The sequence below is a fragment of the Sciurus carolinensis genome, chromosome 5, assembly GCF_902686445.1.
Source record: "Sciurus carolinensis chromosome 5, mSciCar1.2, whole genome shotgun sequence".
Classification (NCBI taxonomy): Eukaryota; Metazoa; Chordata; class Mammalia; order Rodentia; family Sciuridae; genus Sciurus; species Sciurus carolinensis.
In genome coordinates this window covers 124,473,121-124,491,806 of record NC_062217.1, presented here as the reverse complement: position 1 = coordinate 124,491,806, position 18,686 = coordinate 124,473,121, and the positions used below count along the sequence as shown (strand labels likewise).

Here is an 18,686-nt window from a genome sequence, read left to right as displayed (position 1 = left end):
CAACACTGATGATAAAACCTCCATCTCCTGATATTACTGGCTACTTTGATTCACTATTTCTCCCTCTATAACTGCTTAGTATTTCATGGGGAAGCACTCCAAGATTGTGCCAATATCCTATTCCTTGTCAAACTTCCACACATCAGCCTTAGTATTCATTGAAGACTCCTGCTGTATCGTCCTCCTCAATAGTGATTGCCGAATGTTCTTTATCATTCCCTCTACATTCCTGGGTTGACATTCTACTGTGTTTTCCTTTCTTTCCATTATTTATGTAATTGAGGATTTGCATATTCCTATTTTGTTCAATGGGTCCATTATTGTCATTGTTTATTTTGATGCTCAAATTGCTCATAATTTGGCCAACAGGAGTCTCTTCAAGTTGGTTCTTAACATTCCAATATTTTAAAGTTGTATATATATTGTTAAGATTCACCCATGTTTCGTGTAACTAGTTCTTCTAAGATGCCATTTTGTGAATATACCAGTTTATCGATCCACTCCTCCACTGATGAACACTTTAGTTATTACTACCATATTTCGCTATTCCAACTCTTTAATGTTGAATTTCAAATGTATTAAAAACTTGCAGGGGTGGGGGGAAGGGAAAAAATAACAGAATGAATCAAACATTACCCTATGTAAATTTATGATTACACAAATGGTATGCCTTTACACCATGTACAATTAGAGAAACAACATGTATCCCATTTGTGTACAATAATTAAAAAAAAAACAAAAACTTGCATTAGCATCATATACTTCGTCTGTCTATTGTACAAATACCAAGCGCCCAGAAGCAGCATCACTTACAAAAATCAAGTCAGGCTTTTAAAATATTGTCTTATCAGAATTTTCCACAGAGGAAGATTCAAGTAATCTGTTTTTGTTTGTCTCAGAGTTTATGTTGCGCAGGGTTTATGAAGGCCAGCCTTCAACTGGTCTCAAGAGATTCTTCTTCAGTCTCTGCAGTAGCTGGGGCTATTGGTGCATGCCACTGATCCTGGCTAAAACGATACATTCCAAACTTTTTTTTTTTTGGTAGCAGGGATTGAAACCAGGGACACTTAATCACTGAACTACATCTTCAGCTCTTAGTTGCTTAGGGCCTTGCTAAATTGCTGAGGCTGGCTTTGAATGCCTCAGCCTCCCAAGTGGCTGGGTTTACAGGGGTCCGCCACCACGTCCTCCTCCAAATGCGTTTAAAAGACTTTTGCTTTTCGTTTTTCTTCACCTATTTATGCAGGAATACTGAAATAAGAAAGGCAAAAAAACAAGATCGAAAAGCGGAAACATGTATTTAACTCAAACTTCAACAAAGGTGAGTCTGCAGAGGACCCGGTTAGCTAGGGTGAGAGTTGGGGGAGGGGATTCCGGAGCGCAGACGTAGAAACTCATCTAACCACCCGCTCCCTGCTTTCTGGTCCGAAAATTTATCGCGAGTCTTGGAATAAGCATGTGGCGGTTGCAGAAAATGAGTTCTCGCGACAGTTACTTGGTTGCTATAGTTGTGAAAAACTTATCTGAAGCTGCGACAGGTAAGAATTATTCCTCTGCAGAAAACCTTCTCTTCACAGCCTCCCAACCTGGCCGTGCGGCCACACTACACCCGGTCACCCCAGGCTTCTCCTTCAGCTAAGATCAGGTTTAAAATTCGGTACAGACGAAACTCCAGCGACCCCACAAGAACGGGCTCTTGGGTCAGCGCCAGCACTCCCACCCTGGGGCGGTGCAAGATCCCGTTTCAGTTTACTGGAGATTCACCTTAGCGCACACTGCGCGGGTTGCCAGACCAGACCCAGCTGTTTTTTTTTTTTTTTTTTGGTCGGTTTTAATTTTTGGGGTGGTGGTACCAGGGATTGAACTCAGGGGCATTCGACCACAGAGCCACATCTAAAGCCCTATTTTGTATTTTATTTAGAGACAGGGTCTCCCTGAGATGCTTAGCTCCTTGCCTCTGCTGAGGCTGGCTTTGAACTCGTGGTCCTTCTGTCTGTGTCTCCCGACTCGCTAAGGATTACAGGCGTGCGCCACCACACCCGGCAGACCAGACCCAGTCACATCGCTTCCCTCGTCTAATTTGTTTGTAATTCAACCCTTGCCTTCCAGCTTCTGATCAGATGACAAAAAATGTGTGACTTGTTGGGGACACCGAGAGCCTCTGCCCACTTCACCTGACCCCAACTTGTAATTAGTCCGATTTCTTGCATTCATTATTCAGATATGTCGCTAAAGATACCTTGCAAAGGAGGCATGTTGCCAGGCATTCAGGGGTTCTGAATATAACTAAGGTTACCTGTCTTCAAGGGTGTAACTGAGCTTTAAAAAAAAAAAAAACTGGCCATATTAACAATGCCATTCGTGCAGTGCTTCATAGCTTAACCAGGTTTACTGTTTTATGGAATATTCACAGTAAGTGTAAAACAAATCGAAAGTTACCCATTTTACACAAGAGTCTCTAAGACTCAGAGAAGCTAGGCATTTGCCCAGGGTCATGTAGTTATTAAGTAGGAAAGCTCTTTTAAATCTCCAGTCCTGGGGTGGAGATTGTAACTCATTGCTAGGGCTTGCCTAGCATGTGTGAGGCCCCAGTCCTCATAAGACAGCTTGTGATATATGTCACAAGAAATGTATAAAGTGTTAAAAAAGAGTTCAAAGGGAAGGCAAATGCCTCTGACTGGGATATGATAGAGTGGGAGGCATCTGAGCCGTTTTTACAATAAGGAGATGGAATGAAGGAAAAGAGAGGGGTAGTTCCAGAAGGAAGAAAAAAGGCAAAGGTACAAAGTGACTAAGTGTCAGCAATATTTGAAAAATACCAGGCCAGAGCATAGACTAGGTGAGGGGACTTTGGCACTGATGAAGCCTAGAGGACCTTGAATATAATGTTACAGTTTATTTGGTAGATGAGAAGATACAAGTGATATGACTAAATCTGTATTTTAATATGGTATTTAATCTGCTTTTTTCTTTTTTGGGGTCGGGTACTGGGGATTGAACTCAGGGATACTCAACCAGTGAGCCACATCCAAAGCCCTGTTTTGTATTTTATTTAGAGACAGGGTTTCGCTGAGTTGCTTAGCACCTCGATTTTGCTGAGGCTGGCTTTGAACACTTGCTCCTCCTGCCTCAGCCTCCCCAGCTGCTGGGATTACAGGTGAGGTCCATGGAACCCAGCTCTGCTTATCTTCTTGATCTCATTTTCTCTGTATTATACTGTGGTGCAAGCATACCGAGCTACTTGACTTTTTTTTCTTTTCCTTAGCCTCTGAACCTTTTACAGTATTTTATTTCTGTCTGGAACAGCCTTCATTTTTGTCTGTTCTTTGAGTTTCAGGTCACCTCCTACAAGGAGATTTTCCTGGCATGAACACTCACAGGTATACTTTCAGTTCCAGCTAGGGCCCAGCTTCAGCACTTTCTCACAGTATGATGGGCTACTAAGATAACAAACTTGTCTGAAGCTTAATTTCTCCTTCTCTAAAATGACACTTTAACAGTCTCTTGGAAGAATGGATACAAGGCAAGCACTCTACCAACTGAACTATCTCCCCAGCCCCTATACTGTGCCTACTGTAGCAAATGTTTGCTCATTGAATGTTTGCTCATTGACAGAAGTGGGATGGATTAGAATTAAAAAAACTGGAGTCAGAGACACTAGTTAAGAGACTTTTGTTACAGTCTAGCAGAAGGGAAATTAAGTCCTAATTCATATGGTACTATTATAAAGGAAAGAAAGGGACTAATACGAAATGGCATTTTAAATGTGTACTTAATAAGGAAATTGTCAATACTGCTTAGGCCCTGAAAGAGCCCAGAGACATGAGGTTGAATAAATGATTGGAAACTTTAGGCAACTGGAAAAATGAGGGAATAACTAGGAAGAGACAGAATAATTGTAGCATATGAAGGCCGCGAGGGGTCATATATTGTTTTTACCACCAGCCCTAGATGAACTCGGCATAGTATGTCCTTAGTAAATGTTTGAATTGCATAAATAAGGTCCTCTTTGAATTGCATTAGAAAACATGACCTTAAAAAAACGAATATATGCTGCTTTTGAAACCGTGTCTTTAGTATTATAAAATAATTAGAAAATATATCTGACTAGAGACATGTCAGGATCTTTTCCAATGGCTTGTCACTTTATGACAAAGTATATTTCTTGCTCTCAAAGTATATTTTTGTAAAAAAGAAATAATCTTTGAGGTGGCTTTGCAGATTGAAAAAAGAATTACCAAAGAACATTGTGAAGAATACGGGGAATGGGAAATGGAAAGTGTTCCTACTCTCTGTTTTGTGATAATTTGCACTTTATAGATTAGTTGCATGTATAAAGAATCTTTTGAGCACCAGCCAGTGAAATTATGCTTGTGGCCAGCTTCTCTGAAGCACTTTCCTATCCAGCTTTGAAAGTTGGGAAGGGGAAAAAACAATGCTGGACCATGGCATATTCGTAGGTTACAGGTTATGATGTAACCAGGAGAGAGTTTCTTTTTTTTTCTTGACAGAAACCAAAGAAGACCTGAAGAACTTTGCCCAATTACTGCTATGGAACAGGTGCCATCAGGAGGCAGACTGGTGCAGATCACTGTGACAGATGGATATGATTTGGTAAAGTTACTTTTGGAAATCTGCGAAGTACCTAGTTGGGGAGCACCAGGGAAGGAATGGAATTTTGCCCTGTCTTTGCATAGCTATTTCATCCTCAGCGTTTCTTATTGTTAATCTGTAATCAGCAAGTCGTATTACTATGAGTCTAAAATACCTGACAGTTTGAGTACTAAATTTATCAGAGTTGAAACAAGAAGTAGTTTTAGTTTTTGTAGATTGCAGTTCGTATATGATTTTTTCCCCTTTCTTTTGAGAAGGATCTGAGTTCTGAGTTTCCTTTGTGATTAATTTCATTTGAAGAATTTAAATAATAAAACTACAGTAACTATTTAAAATTAGGAGAATAGGCTGAGCCTGGTGGCTCACACCTATAATTCCAGCCACTTGGGAGATTTGAGGTGGGAGAATTGCAAGTTGGAGGCCAGCCTGAGTGATTTAGTGAGACCTGTCTCAACATAAGATTTTACAAACAAGCTTGGGATATAGATCAGTAGTAGAGCATTTGCCTAGCATTTGTGGGACCATGGGTTCAACCCTACTACTGAAAACAAAATTAAGAGAATAATGAGGAGCTGGGGCTGTAGCTCAAGGGTGGAGTGCTTGCCTTGCATGTGTGGGCCACTGGGTTTGATCCTCAGCACCACATAGAAATAAATAGAGGTATTGTGTCCAAGTACAACTAAAAAATATTGTAAGAAAAGAGAATAATGAAAAATATTCAGGATTATGAACTTTAAAAAGCTTGTTCCAGGGCTCGGGTTGTGGCTCAGTGGTAGAGCACTTGCCTGGCATGTGTGAGGCACTGGGTTCGATTCTCAGCACCACATATAAGTAAATAAAGGTCCATCGATAACTTAAAAGAAAAAAAAAAAAAAACCAGTTAAAAGAAAAAAAAAAAAAAGCTTATTCCAAAAGAGGATATAATTAGTGAACACCACTTGTTTTAAAATGTGTATATAAAAATGTGTGTTCACTGAAAAATACGAAAATATACTAACTTATTAGTAATGCTTACATGTTAGAGTAAGATCACAGGTAATTCATTTTTCTGTGTGATTTTCTCATTTTTTCAAATGTTTCATAACATGCCTTTTTTTGCCGGTGTTGGGGATTGAGCCCAGGCCTTCTGCACACTAGGCAAGTGCTCTACCACTAAGCCACATTGTCAACCCCCTACAGGATACTTTTAAAGTCAGAAAAAACACAATAAATGTTATTTTTCAAAACTTTAACATAATGGTATTTAAATGGAATGTTGCATTTAGCTATAAATAAATTCATTTAATGATTTTCTACCTTTCCTGTTTTTGTGATATAGCTTCATAGGGAAAAAAAAGAAGAAAAGAACATGCTATTTATCCCAAGTCAAAATGGGTTGTCAGATGTGTAGGAAATCTCTATTTGAGTTTAATTGTAAAGCGATGTTTCTGCCAACAGAGGGGTTACAAAGGAGATACTCCAGTTACTTTTGTTCGTGCAGAATTCAATCAGGTGACTTTGGGAGACTCTGCAAAAATTACTGTCTCTTCAGAGGGAACTGCAAAATACAACTTCACTAGCAGTTTTGAGTTCAATCCTGAAGGAGGAATCACTTTGAATGACATCGCTCACAATCCTGTATTCTGTAAGTCCTTGTGATTCTAAAAATTTAGTTATGAGTACTGTATGAGGAGATTCTGAGGCACCTAGTAGATGACAGTTGAATATGCCTTATCCCCTTACTGTAAGAATAACAAAGTATACTCAGTCCTGTCTGATTGTGGCAGCAGTCACCGCGACCCACTAATTTTATCAGTTTTAATTAAAAACCTTTGACATGTGGCTGAATTTTGCAGCCTTTATTCTCTACACAGAGTTGGGATTCCTTCTTCTTTGTATTTTTATATTAAAGGTTGCCAGATTTAGAAAAAATGAAAAAAAAAAAAACCAAAATATGGGACATACTTATACTTAAAAATTATTCATTGTTTATTTGAAATTTTAAATTTAACTGGGAATCCTGTATTTTATCAGGCACCTATATCTGTTCTTGTGTATACTTACCATATAGTGTAGCCAATATTCATTTGCCTTTCTTGCTAGAGGAGTGCCTTTGAAATCAAGATTGAACTCTTATTATTTTTAGACTTTCTAGTGCCTAGAAATATCTAGGACATTACAGGGGCTCAAAAAGTATTTGTTGAAGGAATGAAATAGAGGGATGGATGGTGTTTACATCCTTTCCATTATGATTTCAGCATGTACAGTATGGTCCCTGTTGTAATATGTTGTATCTGTATGCTAGTCTAAAACTTTTTTGTTATTGTCCTGTTTTAATCTGTACTCTTTATCTTTCATTTTGTAATTTTTAAATAACACATCTCTGGGATGCCTTCTGAAACCCAGATTCCAAGATCCCCAAATTTTAGTTGGGAACTGGAAATGTATCTAGTATTCTAGATTTTCAGTATTCTGGTCCCGAATCTTTCTTTCCATAAGAATCACTTGGGGCTCTGGGATCAAGTCTTCAGGGCCCCACCCCAGACCACCAAATTCATAATTGCTAGAGGAGAAGTCTAAGAAATCAGTTACCCATGGAGGTATCCATTTGACCCACATTCTCTCACAACTACCTTCTTCTCTCCTGTTTGTTCTGTGAGTCTCTGCTACCCCAAATAGTAGAAGTTTCCTGATTGCCTTCTTCCCAAGAATGTTGGATGGGAAAAATAGAACTGAAATATTCTTTTCATGCAACCAAAGGCACTGGGTGTGGTGGTGCACCCCTGTAATCCCAGCGCCTGGGGAAACTGAGGCAGAAGAATTGCAAGTTCAAGCCTTAGCAACTTAGTGAGACCCTGTCTCAAGATAAAAAAATGAAAAGGACTGGGGATGTAACTTGGGGTAAAGCACCTCTGGGTTTGAAGTCCCCCGCCCCCGCCCCCCCCCAAAAAAAAAATGGAAAGAGAAAAAAATGAAGCAAAGCAAGAATTGAGATCTGGGAAACTTGAACAGCTGTCATTGATGTATAAATGGTGGGGTGGGGGGCAGTACTCTAAAACCCATGGGCTTAGGTTTTAATGTTTTTTTTTTCCTTTGGGGTACTGGGGATCGAACTCAGGGTGTTGTGCTTGCGAGGCAAGCACTCTATCAACTGAGCTATCTCCCCAGCCCTTAATGTTCTTTCAAGGACAGAAGATCTTAGGCTACTGTAGGTAAAGAGTTGAAGACTGAGACTACCTCCCCACCACAAGCTAAGGCTCCTAGGAAGAACAGTCTAGGAAGAAAATAAATCTGCTCACTATCATCTCTAAAATAGAAAATGAACCTTCCTTAAAAGAATTAGTAGTCTTGGACTGAGATTGTGACTCAGTGGTGGAGTGCTTGCCTAGCATGCATGAAGCACTGGGTTTGATCCTTAGCACCATATACAAAACTAAATAAAGTTATTATTTAAAATATCCACTTTAGGGCTGGGGATATAGCTCAGTTGGTAGAGTGCCTGCCTTGCAAGCACAAGGCCCTGGCTTCAATCCCCAGCACCGCCAAAAAAAAAAAAAAAAAAAAAAAAATCCACTTTAAAAAAGAAGTAGTGGTCATAGGCTTGTGCCAGCTATTAAAGAATATGTTTTGGAGCAGGGGTTATAGCTCAGTGGTAGAGTGCTTGTCTAACACATGTGAGCATTGGGTTTGATTTTCAGCACCACATAAAATAAAGGTAGTATATTCATCTAAAACTAAAAAAAGTTTTAAAAAAATTTATGTTTTCGGGGTTGGAGTTGTGGACTCAGTGGTAGAGTGCTTGTCTAGCACTGTGAGTCACTGGGTTCAGTTCTTAGCACCACATAAAAAAGAAAGATATATGCATCTACAACTAAAAATATTTTAAAAAATTGTTTTCTTAAAACACACAAGGAACATTTATATACTAAAAACTGGCTACATTATAGGTTGTAAATCAAGTCCTACCAACTACCAAAGAATCTTAGATTAATCTTAACAGACTAAGTTTTCTAACCAAAATACAACAGTTAAGAAAATTAGAAATCAATACCAAAAAGATTTGTAAAAAATCCACTTGGAAATTTAAAAACACTTTATGAATAATTCATGTGAGAAAGAAGAAATCCTTATAAAAATTGAAAAGCATTTAGAATTAGTAACAGTGTCAAAACTTGTGGGAGGGAAGGGGTTGTAATTTGGTAATAGAGCCTTGGGTTGTTTTTGTTTTGTTTTTTGCAGTGCTGGGGATTGAACTCAGGGCCTTGTGCTTGCAGGGCAGGCACTCTACCAACTGAGCTATATCCCCAGCCCAGTAGAGCCTTGTTTAGCACGCATGAGGCCTAGGGTTCTGTTCCCAGTGCCACAAAACAACACCCATGAGATGCAGTTAATGTGGTACTTAGAAGTATTTTAATAATCTTTAGTCCATTCATTAGAAATCAGAAAGAATTTAAAACAGAGCTTCTCCTGAGAAGATGGAGTAGATGTATTTTTCTCTATTTCTTCCATTAAGTACAATTCAAACTGGACAATTTATATAAAAGAGTCATAAAAGACTCTGAAAGGTGGATAGAAGAAACCTTGAAACCTTAGCAATGACATAATGGTGATTTCCTTGGATTTTCTTTTTGCATTATATAAGTCCCAGGCTTGGTGCTGAAGAAGTTGGCAAACTAGAAAAACCAGTGGGTATAGATATTTTTTAAAAAGTCTAATAAAATTTTGCTCTCTCTAGTAAAACACCACAAAAGGGGAAGCCTACCTAGTAAGACAACTTTTAGGTGGTAACTGCTTTATTCCAGCCAATACCATGGAAAAAACTGGCTCTCTTCTCAATACAAGCTGAGTGGGAAGCCTAGATTTCCACACTCACAAAGCATTAATAAGGTACCCAAATACCTCTGTGGTACCAGAGAAAACCAAATAGGGAGCCAGAACCTCATCTTCTTTGATAATAGTCTTCTCCCCATTCTGTTCTGCTCCCCCACCCCTCCACCCTGGTAGTGGAGACCACATTGAGGACCTTGGGCTTATACTCCAAACTGTCATTAACAAGGTGCCCCTCCACTATACTGGGGTGGTGTCAGAGAAGGTCCACTACAGGTTTAGAACTTGCATTATCATCTAGGGTTAATAAGTCCACAACCACTGCAGGAGCTGTGATAACCAAGTGAGGAACTGTAACTCCCAATTACTTTTCAGCAGTAATGATGAGCTGCCTCCCTTAGGTGTCAATGGAGACTGAGTTGGGAACCTAGAATTCTCCCTCTTGGCAGTAATGAAGCAGCACCTTCTCTGTTCTTTTACTAAAACTGTAAGACAGAGCTAGCTAAAACAAAAGATCCAGAGTTTAACTAAGATACAGAATTTCAGTACATTATAGAAAAAGTCCAGGGTTTGACTGAAAAATCATGTTTTTTAAGAACTGGAAGATCTCAAACTGAAATTAAAAGGCAGTCAGTAGATGCTAATACCAAGTAACAGATATGTTAGAATTGTAAGACAAGTATTTTAAAGAAGCTGTGATAAAAATGCTTCAATGGACATTACAAACCTGCTAGAAACAAAAGGACTCAGCAAAGAAATAAAGTATATAAAGAAGAACCAAATAATAATATTAAAATGAGCTGGGCGCAGTGACACATACCTGTAATCCCAGCAACATGGGAGGCTGAAGCAGGAGGATCTTGAGTTCAAAGCCAATCTCAGCAACTTAGAGAGGCCCCAAGCTACTCAGTGAGAACCTGTCTCTAAATATAATATAAATAGGACTGGGGACATGGCTCAGTGGTTAAGCACCCTTGGGTTCAATCCTCAGTACCAAAAAAAAAAAAAAAAGTATTAATAATTGATATAAAAAACTCTGAATGAGCCCAAGAGTAGAATGAAAGAAACAGTAAAGAATTAGTGAAATGGAAGAGAGAACAATAGAAATTACCCAATCTGAACAAGAGAGAGAGGAAATAGACTAAAAAATATATTAACAGAGACTCAGGGACCTGTTAGGACTGTAGTAAAATATCAGTGTCATTGAAGTCTTAGAAGAAAAGGAGAAAGGATGGAATTACGAAAGAATTGCAATAAAATAATGCCTGAAAACTTCTCAGAACTTGGCAAGGAACATAAACCTAAAGTTTCAACAGGATAAAACGAAAGAAATCCATGCTAAGAAATAGAATTAAACTGAAAAATAAAGGCACAGGAAAAATATCTCAAAAGTAACCATGGGAAAACAATTAGAATGACACCAATTTCTCATTAGAAAACATGTAAGTCAGAAAGAAGTAGCACATGGGCTTGGGTTGTGGCTCAGTGGTAGAACTCTTGCCTGGCATGTGTGAGGCACTGGGTTTGATTCTCAGTACCACATATAAACAAAAATAAAAATCCACTGACAACTAAAAATCTATTAAAAAAAAAGAAAGAAGTAGCACAATATTTTCAAAATGATAAAAGAATTATTGCAGGGCATGGTAGTGCTCACCTGTAATCCCAGCTGCTTGAGAGGCTGAGGCAGGAGAATTGAAAGAATACAAACTTGAGGCCAACCTGGGCAATTTAATGAAACCTTGTCTCAGTATTTAAAAAGGGTAGGGATATAGCTCAATGTGAGAAAGCTTGCCTTTGGCTAGAATATGTAAAGCCCTGGGTTAATCCCCAGCACCACAAAAAAAGTCAACCTAGAATTGTATACCCAGAGAAAATATCCCTCAAAATATGAAGGGGAAGTTAGGACACGCTCGCTCGTATGAAAGAAAATTTGTTACCAATAGATCCACTCAAAAGAATGAAGTTCTCTAAATAGAAAATGACAGGAGGAAAACAAAACAAAAACAAACCTTGAAACACCAGGAAAGAAGAAAAACATGGTAAGCAAAAATTTGGATAAAGTTATCTTTCTATTTTCTTGAGTTTTTGAAATTGTTTTGACAGTTGAAACAAAGTATAACATTATCTGGTATTCTAAATATATTTAAGGAATATTAAGAAAATATTTAAGGCAATTATAAACAGGAAGGCAAAGGAACATGAAGGTAGGGTTAAGTACAGTCTTAACTGGTGAAATGACACCAGCAGACTACAATGTATACATTAATGTCTGAGTGTATAATTTATGCATAATGTATGTATAGAACAATGATGAGCAACAAAGAAAAAATCGATACAAGGACACTCAAAAACATAGATAAAATGCAATTCTAAAAAATGTTCAAGTAACCCTCAGGAAGGCAGGAAAAAAAATACAATGAAAACAGAATGGGGCTGGGATGTAATTCAGTGGTTGAGTGTGTGCATTGCTTATGATGAAATGGTATGTTAATAGAATTCTGAACGACAAAAGATAAGTATTAATTTTGAAAGCCCACAGACCAAATACCAAAATTGTCTTGGGTCATAAAATAAACCTCAACAAGTTTAAAGGAATTAGAACAATACAGAATGTGTTCTCTGTCAGCAATAATGTCAAAGTTGAAATCAGTAATACCCAGATAATACGAAACTCTCTAAGAGCTTGGACACTAAAAGACACAATTCTAAATATTTCCTGAGTTAAAGAGGTCTCATGGGAAATTTAAAAACATACAGTTAATTGAAGGGAGATGAAAATACAACATCAAAGTCTGTGGCATGCAGCTAAAACAATGCTGAGAAAAACAATAGCAGAAGTGAATACTTTAGAAAAAAGAAGTCGCAAGTCAGTAATTTAGACTCCCACTTCAGAATCTAGAAAAATAAGAGCAAAAGACATCCAAAGTCAGTAGAAAGAAGAAAATCATAAAGAGAGAAATCAATGAAACAGAATACAAAACAACTGAGGAAATTAAACTAGTTATTTGACAATTTCAGCTAAACTGACAAACTTGGAGGAAGACAGACAAAAAAGGAAAGACAAAAGATGCAAATTGCCAATCTTAGGAATGAAAGAGAAGAACTCCCAGACTCTGTAGACCTTAAAAGAATAATAAATGATGTGAACAACAACCTGTGTATAAATTTGACAATAAAATGGACCAATTTCCTTGGGAAACAAACTGTACTCATATAATATGAACTAAATAAATTAAGTAGCTCTATAATTATTAAGGAAATTGAATTAATAATTTAAAAATTCTCCCAAAAGAAATCCAAGACCAGATTGTTTGTCAGAAGAAATCTCAAAAAAACTAACACTAGTTCTATATAATCTCTTCCAGAAAACAAAAAAAGAGGATACATTTCAGTTCATTTTATGGAACTTTGTTATGCTGACACCTAAACTAGGCAAAGATAGTACAAAAGAAAAAGAAAGGAAATTACAGAACTGTATCTGTCATTATTATAGACATCAAAGTTCTTAAGATAATGTTAGTAAACGGAATTTGGCAATATTTAAGAAGACTTATATACCATGGTCAAGTGAGGTTTACTCCAGGATTTAAAATCTGACTCAGTATTTGAAAATTAATCAGTGTCGTCAACCATATTCATAGTCTAAAGATGAAAAAGGCATATGATCATATTGATCAATGCAGCAACAGCATTTGACAAAATTCAATACTGATTGACAATAAGGACACAGAAAAAATATAGTTATAACTTTAGTTGTAGATGAACACAATACCTTTATTTTTAAATTTGTATACATAGATACATATGTATATATTTGTATTATATGTATATATGCATATATATTTTTAAAAATCATAGGAGAAAATATGTAGGATATAAGGTAAGACAAAGCATTCTTAGACTGAAGAATAAAGCATTATCCATAAAAGAAAAAAAAGACCCCTGAGGAATTGGGCTTTATCAAAATTAAAATTTCTTGCTCTTCAAAAGACATTGTTATATTACTCCGCCATAATGATAAAATTATGGCATTTGCAGGCAAATGGATGAAGTTGGAGAATATCATGCTAAGTGAGATAAGCCAGTCTCAAAAAACTAAAGGACGAATGATCTCGCTAATAAGCGGATGAGGACATATAATGGATGGTGGGAGGGGTTAGCGTTAGGGTTAGGGTTAAGTTTAGGGTTAAGATTAAGGAGGGTGGTAAGAATGGAGGAAGGAAGGACTGTATAGAGGGAAAAGAGGGGTGGGAGAGGTGGGGGGGAAGGGAAAAAAAATAACAGAATGAATCAAACAACTTTATGTAAATTTATGATTACACAAATGGTATGCCTTGACTCCATGTACAAATAGAGAAACAACATGTATCCCATTTGTTTACAATAAAAAAAAAAATGTATGCTAAACCAGTACTGGTTTGAAAAATCTTCAAATAATTTTTATGAGGTTTTTATATTGAATTTGTTATCTCAACAATGAAAGAGCTCTAAATAACTCTAAAATATTAATATTTAGCTCTAAATAAAATAACTCTAAATTATTAAAATGTTCTCGAGTTATAATTTTTCCACATAAATTAGTAATTTCAAAAAAAAATAAACATTGTTAAGAGGACAGACTGGAGAATAAGAGGAAGTATTTGCAAAGCACAGGGTGACAAAACAGTACCATCTAGAACTAGTATGAAGAACTTTCAAAAATCAACAGTCACACAAAACAATCAAAACCCAAACAAACCAGCCAGAAAATAGGCAAAAGACATGAAACACTTCACCAAAGGTAAACAGATGGCAACTTACCACATGAAAAGATTTTCAACTTTTCCAGGCATAGTGGCACAGACCTGTAATCCCAATGACAGACTGAGGCAGGAGGATTGCAAGTTTGAGGCCAGCAATTTAGTGAAAACGAAAAATAGAACATTGTAAAGGCTATTTATGCTAAACCCACTGCCAACATCATTCTTAATGGAGAAAAACTGAAAGCATTCCCTTTAAAATGGGAACAAGACAGGGATGTCCTCTTTTACCACTTCTATTCAACATTGTCCTTGAAATACTAGCCAGAGCAATTAGACAGACTAAAGAAATTAAAGGGATAGGAATAGGAAAAGAACTTAAGCTGTCATTATGCTGATGACATGATTCTATATTTAGAAGATCCAAAAAACTCCTCCAGAAAACTTCTAGACCTCATCAATGAATTCAGCAAAATAGCAGGTTATAAAATCAACATGCATAAATCTAAAGCATTTTTATACATAAGCAATGAAACATCTGAAAGTGAAATGAGGAAAACATTTGCAATAACCTCAAAAAAAAAAAAAAAAAAACTTGGGAATCAATCTAACCAAAGAGGTAAAAGATCTCTACAATGAAAACTACAAAACACTGAAGAAAGAAATTGAGGAAGACCTTGGAAGATGGAAAGATCTCCCATGTTCTTGGATAGGCAGAATTAATATCAAAATGACCATACTTCCAAAGGCACTATACAGATTTAATGCAATTCCAATTAAAATCCCTATGACATTTCTCATAGAAACAGAAAAAGCAATCATGAAATTCATCTGGAAGAACAAAAGACCTAGAATGGCCAAAGCAGTCCTGGGCAGGAAGAGTGATGCAGGAGGTATCACTATACCAGACCTTAAACTCTACTATAGGGCAATAGTAACAAAAATGGCATGGTATTGGCACCAAAAAGACAGGTAGACCAATGGTACAGTATAGAGGACATGGACACAAACCCAAATAAATACAATTTTCTCATACTAGAGAAAGGTGCCAAAAATATGCAATGGAGAAAAGACAGCCTCTTCAACAAATGGTGCTGGGAAAACTGGAAATCCATATGCAACAGAATGAAACTAAACCCGTATCTCTAACCCTGTACAAAACTCAACTTAAAATGGATCAAGGATCTAGGATTTAGATCTGAAACCCTTCACCAAATAGAAGAAAAAGTAGGCCCAAATCTCCATCATGTTGGCTTAGGACCAGACTTCTTTAACAAGACCCCCATAGCACAAGAAATAAAAGCAAGAATCAATAAACGGGATAGATTCAAACTAAAAGTTTTTTCTCAGCAAAGGAAACAATCAAGAATGTGAAAAGAGAGCCTACAGAGTGGGAGGAAATCTTTTCCACACACACTTCAGAGCACTAATCTCCAAAGTTTATAAAGAACTTAAAAAACACACCCAAAATACAAAGAACCCAATGAATAAATGGGCTAAGGAAATGGGCAGACACTTCACAGAAGAAGATATACAGGTGATCAACAAATATATGAAAAAGTGCTCAACATCCCTGGTAATTAGAGAAATGCAAATTAAAACCACCCTAAGATTTTATTTAACTCCAATTAGAATGGCTATTATCAAGAACACAAGCAATAATAAGTGTTGGCATGGATGTGGGGAAAAAGGCACACTCATACATTAGTGTGGAGTTGCAAGTTGGTACAGCCACTCTGGAAAGCAGTGTGGAGATTCCTCAGAAAGCTTGGAATAGACCCACCATTTGACCCAGCTATCCCACTCCTCAGTTTATACCCAAAGGACTTGAAATCAGCATACTACAGTGATGCAGCCACATCGATGTTCATAGCTGCTCAATTCACAATAGCTAGATTGTGAAACCAACCTAGATGCCCTTCAGTTGACGAATGGATAAAGAAACTGGTATATATACACAATGGAATATTACTCAGCCATAAAGAACAATAAAATTATGGCATTTGCTGGTAAATGGATGAAACTGGAGGCTATCATGCTAAATGAAATAAGCCAAGCCCAAAAAACCAAAGGCCAAATGTTTTCAGGTGTATGACAATATATAACAATGGGGTGTAGGGTGGGGGGAGAAGAATGAAGGAACTTAGGATGATGTAGAGGAAAAAAGGGTGGGAGGGGTTGGGGTTGGAAAAACAGTAGAATGAAACAGGTATTATTACCCTATATATATGTATGATTACGTGAATGGCATGAATATACATTGTGTACAACCATAGAAACGAAAAGTTGTACCCCATTTGTGTACATTGAATGAAAAGGTGTCTGTAAAAATAAAAAACATTTTAATAAAAAAAAAAAAAAAAAAAAAACGAAAAATAAAAGGGCAGGGGAGGTAGCTGCTTCACTCCCCAGTATTGAAAAAAAGATATTCAGCATCACTAGCTACTAAAGAAATCAAAACAATCAGAAGGGCCAGGGTCAGGGCTCAGTGGTAGAGTACTTGCCTAGCTTGTATGAGGCACTGGGTTCAATCCTCAGGACTGTGTACAAACAAATAAATAAATAAATGAATAAATAAAGTTTCATTGACAACTAAAAATATTTACTAAATAAATAAATAAATGTACATTGACAACTAAAACAAAGAATACTGGAAAAAGTTTTAAAAAATCAGAAAAATGAGAAATTATACTCCATTTATGTATGATTTATCAAAATGCATACATGCATTCTATTATGTATAACTAATTAGAACAAATTTTAAAAGTTTTTAAAAACCACAATGAGGTATCACTACATACCTAAAAGAATGACTTAGCTTCATCAAGAATAAAACTATAGAAAAGGAAGCTTCCTCTTTGCTAGTGGGAGTTGGATAACAATGCCTAGATCTTCTCAAATGGTGAAAGGAGGACCTAACTTTTGAGCTCTTGTATATCAAAAAATGAAGACATGAAAAAAGGGTCACAAAAATTTTAAGTTATCTATTTTTACTTTTTGCAGTGCTGAGGATCAAATCCAGGGCCTCATGCATGCTAAGTGAAAGCAAAAATAACCAAAACTGGGAACAGACCTGAACGGATCAGCAAGCTTTCTTCATTAAGCAGTGCAGTAGCACATTTTCAGGGGAGAAAATGGCAACCAGTTATTAGAGGGGTCTGAATTTTTACAGGGTTTAAGTGAAACTTAATCATCATATCAGACTGTGCGGTGAGAGTTAAGCATATAGCAGAATGTGTCGGTTGGACAGTCTGGGAAATAGTTTTGCAAGTTCAAAGCTATCAGGGGAAACAGTTTCAAAAGTTAGAAACCCATTGTCACTGGGAAAGGGTGAAAGTCCAGAGTCCATTGTTTGCCTTCCCCCACCCCTGCCCTGCCCCCCAACTGTCCTCCTTCCTCCCTCCTTTTCTTTTCTTGGGGGTTGTTATTTTTCCTATTCTTCACTGAGCACCTGCGTTACCAGTGAGCTACATGCCCAGTCCATTGTGACATATTTAAAAAATTCTTCTTTAGTAAATTGATGTGCTTAACAACTGTAAGAAGATCGGAAACAAATGATTTAAACATTTAATTCAAGAAGCTAGAATAATAATAGGGTTCCCCAAAGAAAGTATCTTAAAATTAAGATAAAAATTTAAAGAAATAATGAAGTGGGAATAATGAAGGGTCAACTAAACAAAAATGCTTTGTAAAAAGACTAACAGATAAACTAACCTTAGGTCAGATGGAGCCATAGAAGGAAGGAGGGCGTGGATAGGGCAGGAAAGAGGAAGAAGTGACTGACACAAATGATACTAGGAAGAAAATGAACCAGAACTACAGATAGGCATTTTGAAAATTACAAAAGGATATTCTGCCATTACTTTGGAAAACAGATTAATTGACAACATTTTAGAAAAATGAAAATGGGAAAATTCTAAAAAGAGATGGAACCTATTGAGTAAGAGACTAAGAGACATCAGCTAATCAGTGTTGTGGACAAATGGATCCTGATTCAAACAAACTAAAGAAAATGCTGTTGAGGGAACAGACAGATGGAACAAAAAGAAAGGCATGCCATGTTCTTAGACAGGAAAGCGCAACCTTACAAAGATGCCATTTCCCTGTTTATAAATTTATTGTGCAAACATTTTTTCCTAGAGCTGGGGATTGAACCCTAGGCCTTGCATATGTTAGACAAGCACTCTACCACTCTATATCCCCAGCCCTATGTTTAATTTTTTTAAATTTTAGAGTTCTTATAGAAAAAAGATTCTTAACATTGAGAATGATCAGGAAATTCTGAAAAGAAGGGTAATGAGTAATTAGTTCTATATGATTGTAAAACATAGTATAAAACTACAATGAAACATTGTAGAAACAGACTTGCAGAGTCATATAGCTCACTGGAACAGACTAGAATGTCCACATGTCACCAGTACTTCTGGTAAATCAGCATATGAGTCAGATGATATGTCAAATCAGCAGGGGAAAGATGGCTGTCACTCTGTTTTTGTAGTGCAGGGCCTCACACATGCCATGCAA

General features: G+C 37.0%; 1 protein-coding gene across 1 annotated transcript in view; it reads left to right on the top strand.

Annotated features, from left to right (window-relative positions):
• The first annotated feature begins 1,414 nt into the window (after positions 1-1,414).
• Positions 1,415-18,686, top strand: part of Cfap70 (cilia and flagella associated protein 70) — a 100,760-nt gene continuing 83,488 nt past the window's right edge. The window contains exons 1-3 of the mRNA XM_047552512.1: positions 1,415-1,538; positions 4,512-4,614; positions 6,052-6,238. Of these exons, the coding sequence (XP_047408468.1) occupies positions 4,552-4,614; positions 6,052-6,238 (250 nt within the window). The 5' untranslated portion in view covers positions 1,415-1,538; positions 4,512-4,551. The remainder of the gene's footprint in view (positions 1,539-4,511; positions 4,615-6,051; positions 6,239-18,686) is intronic.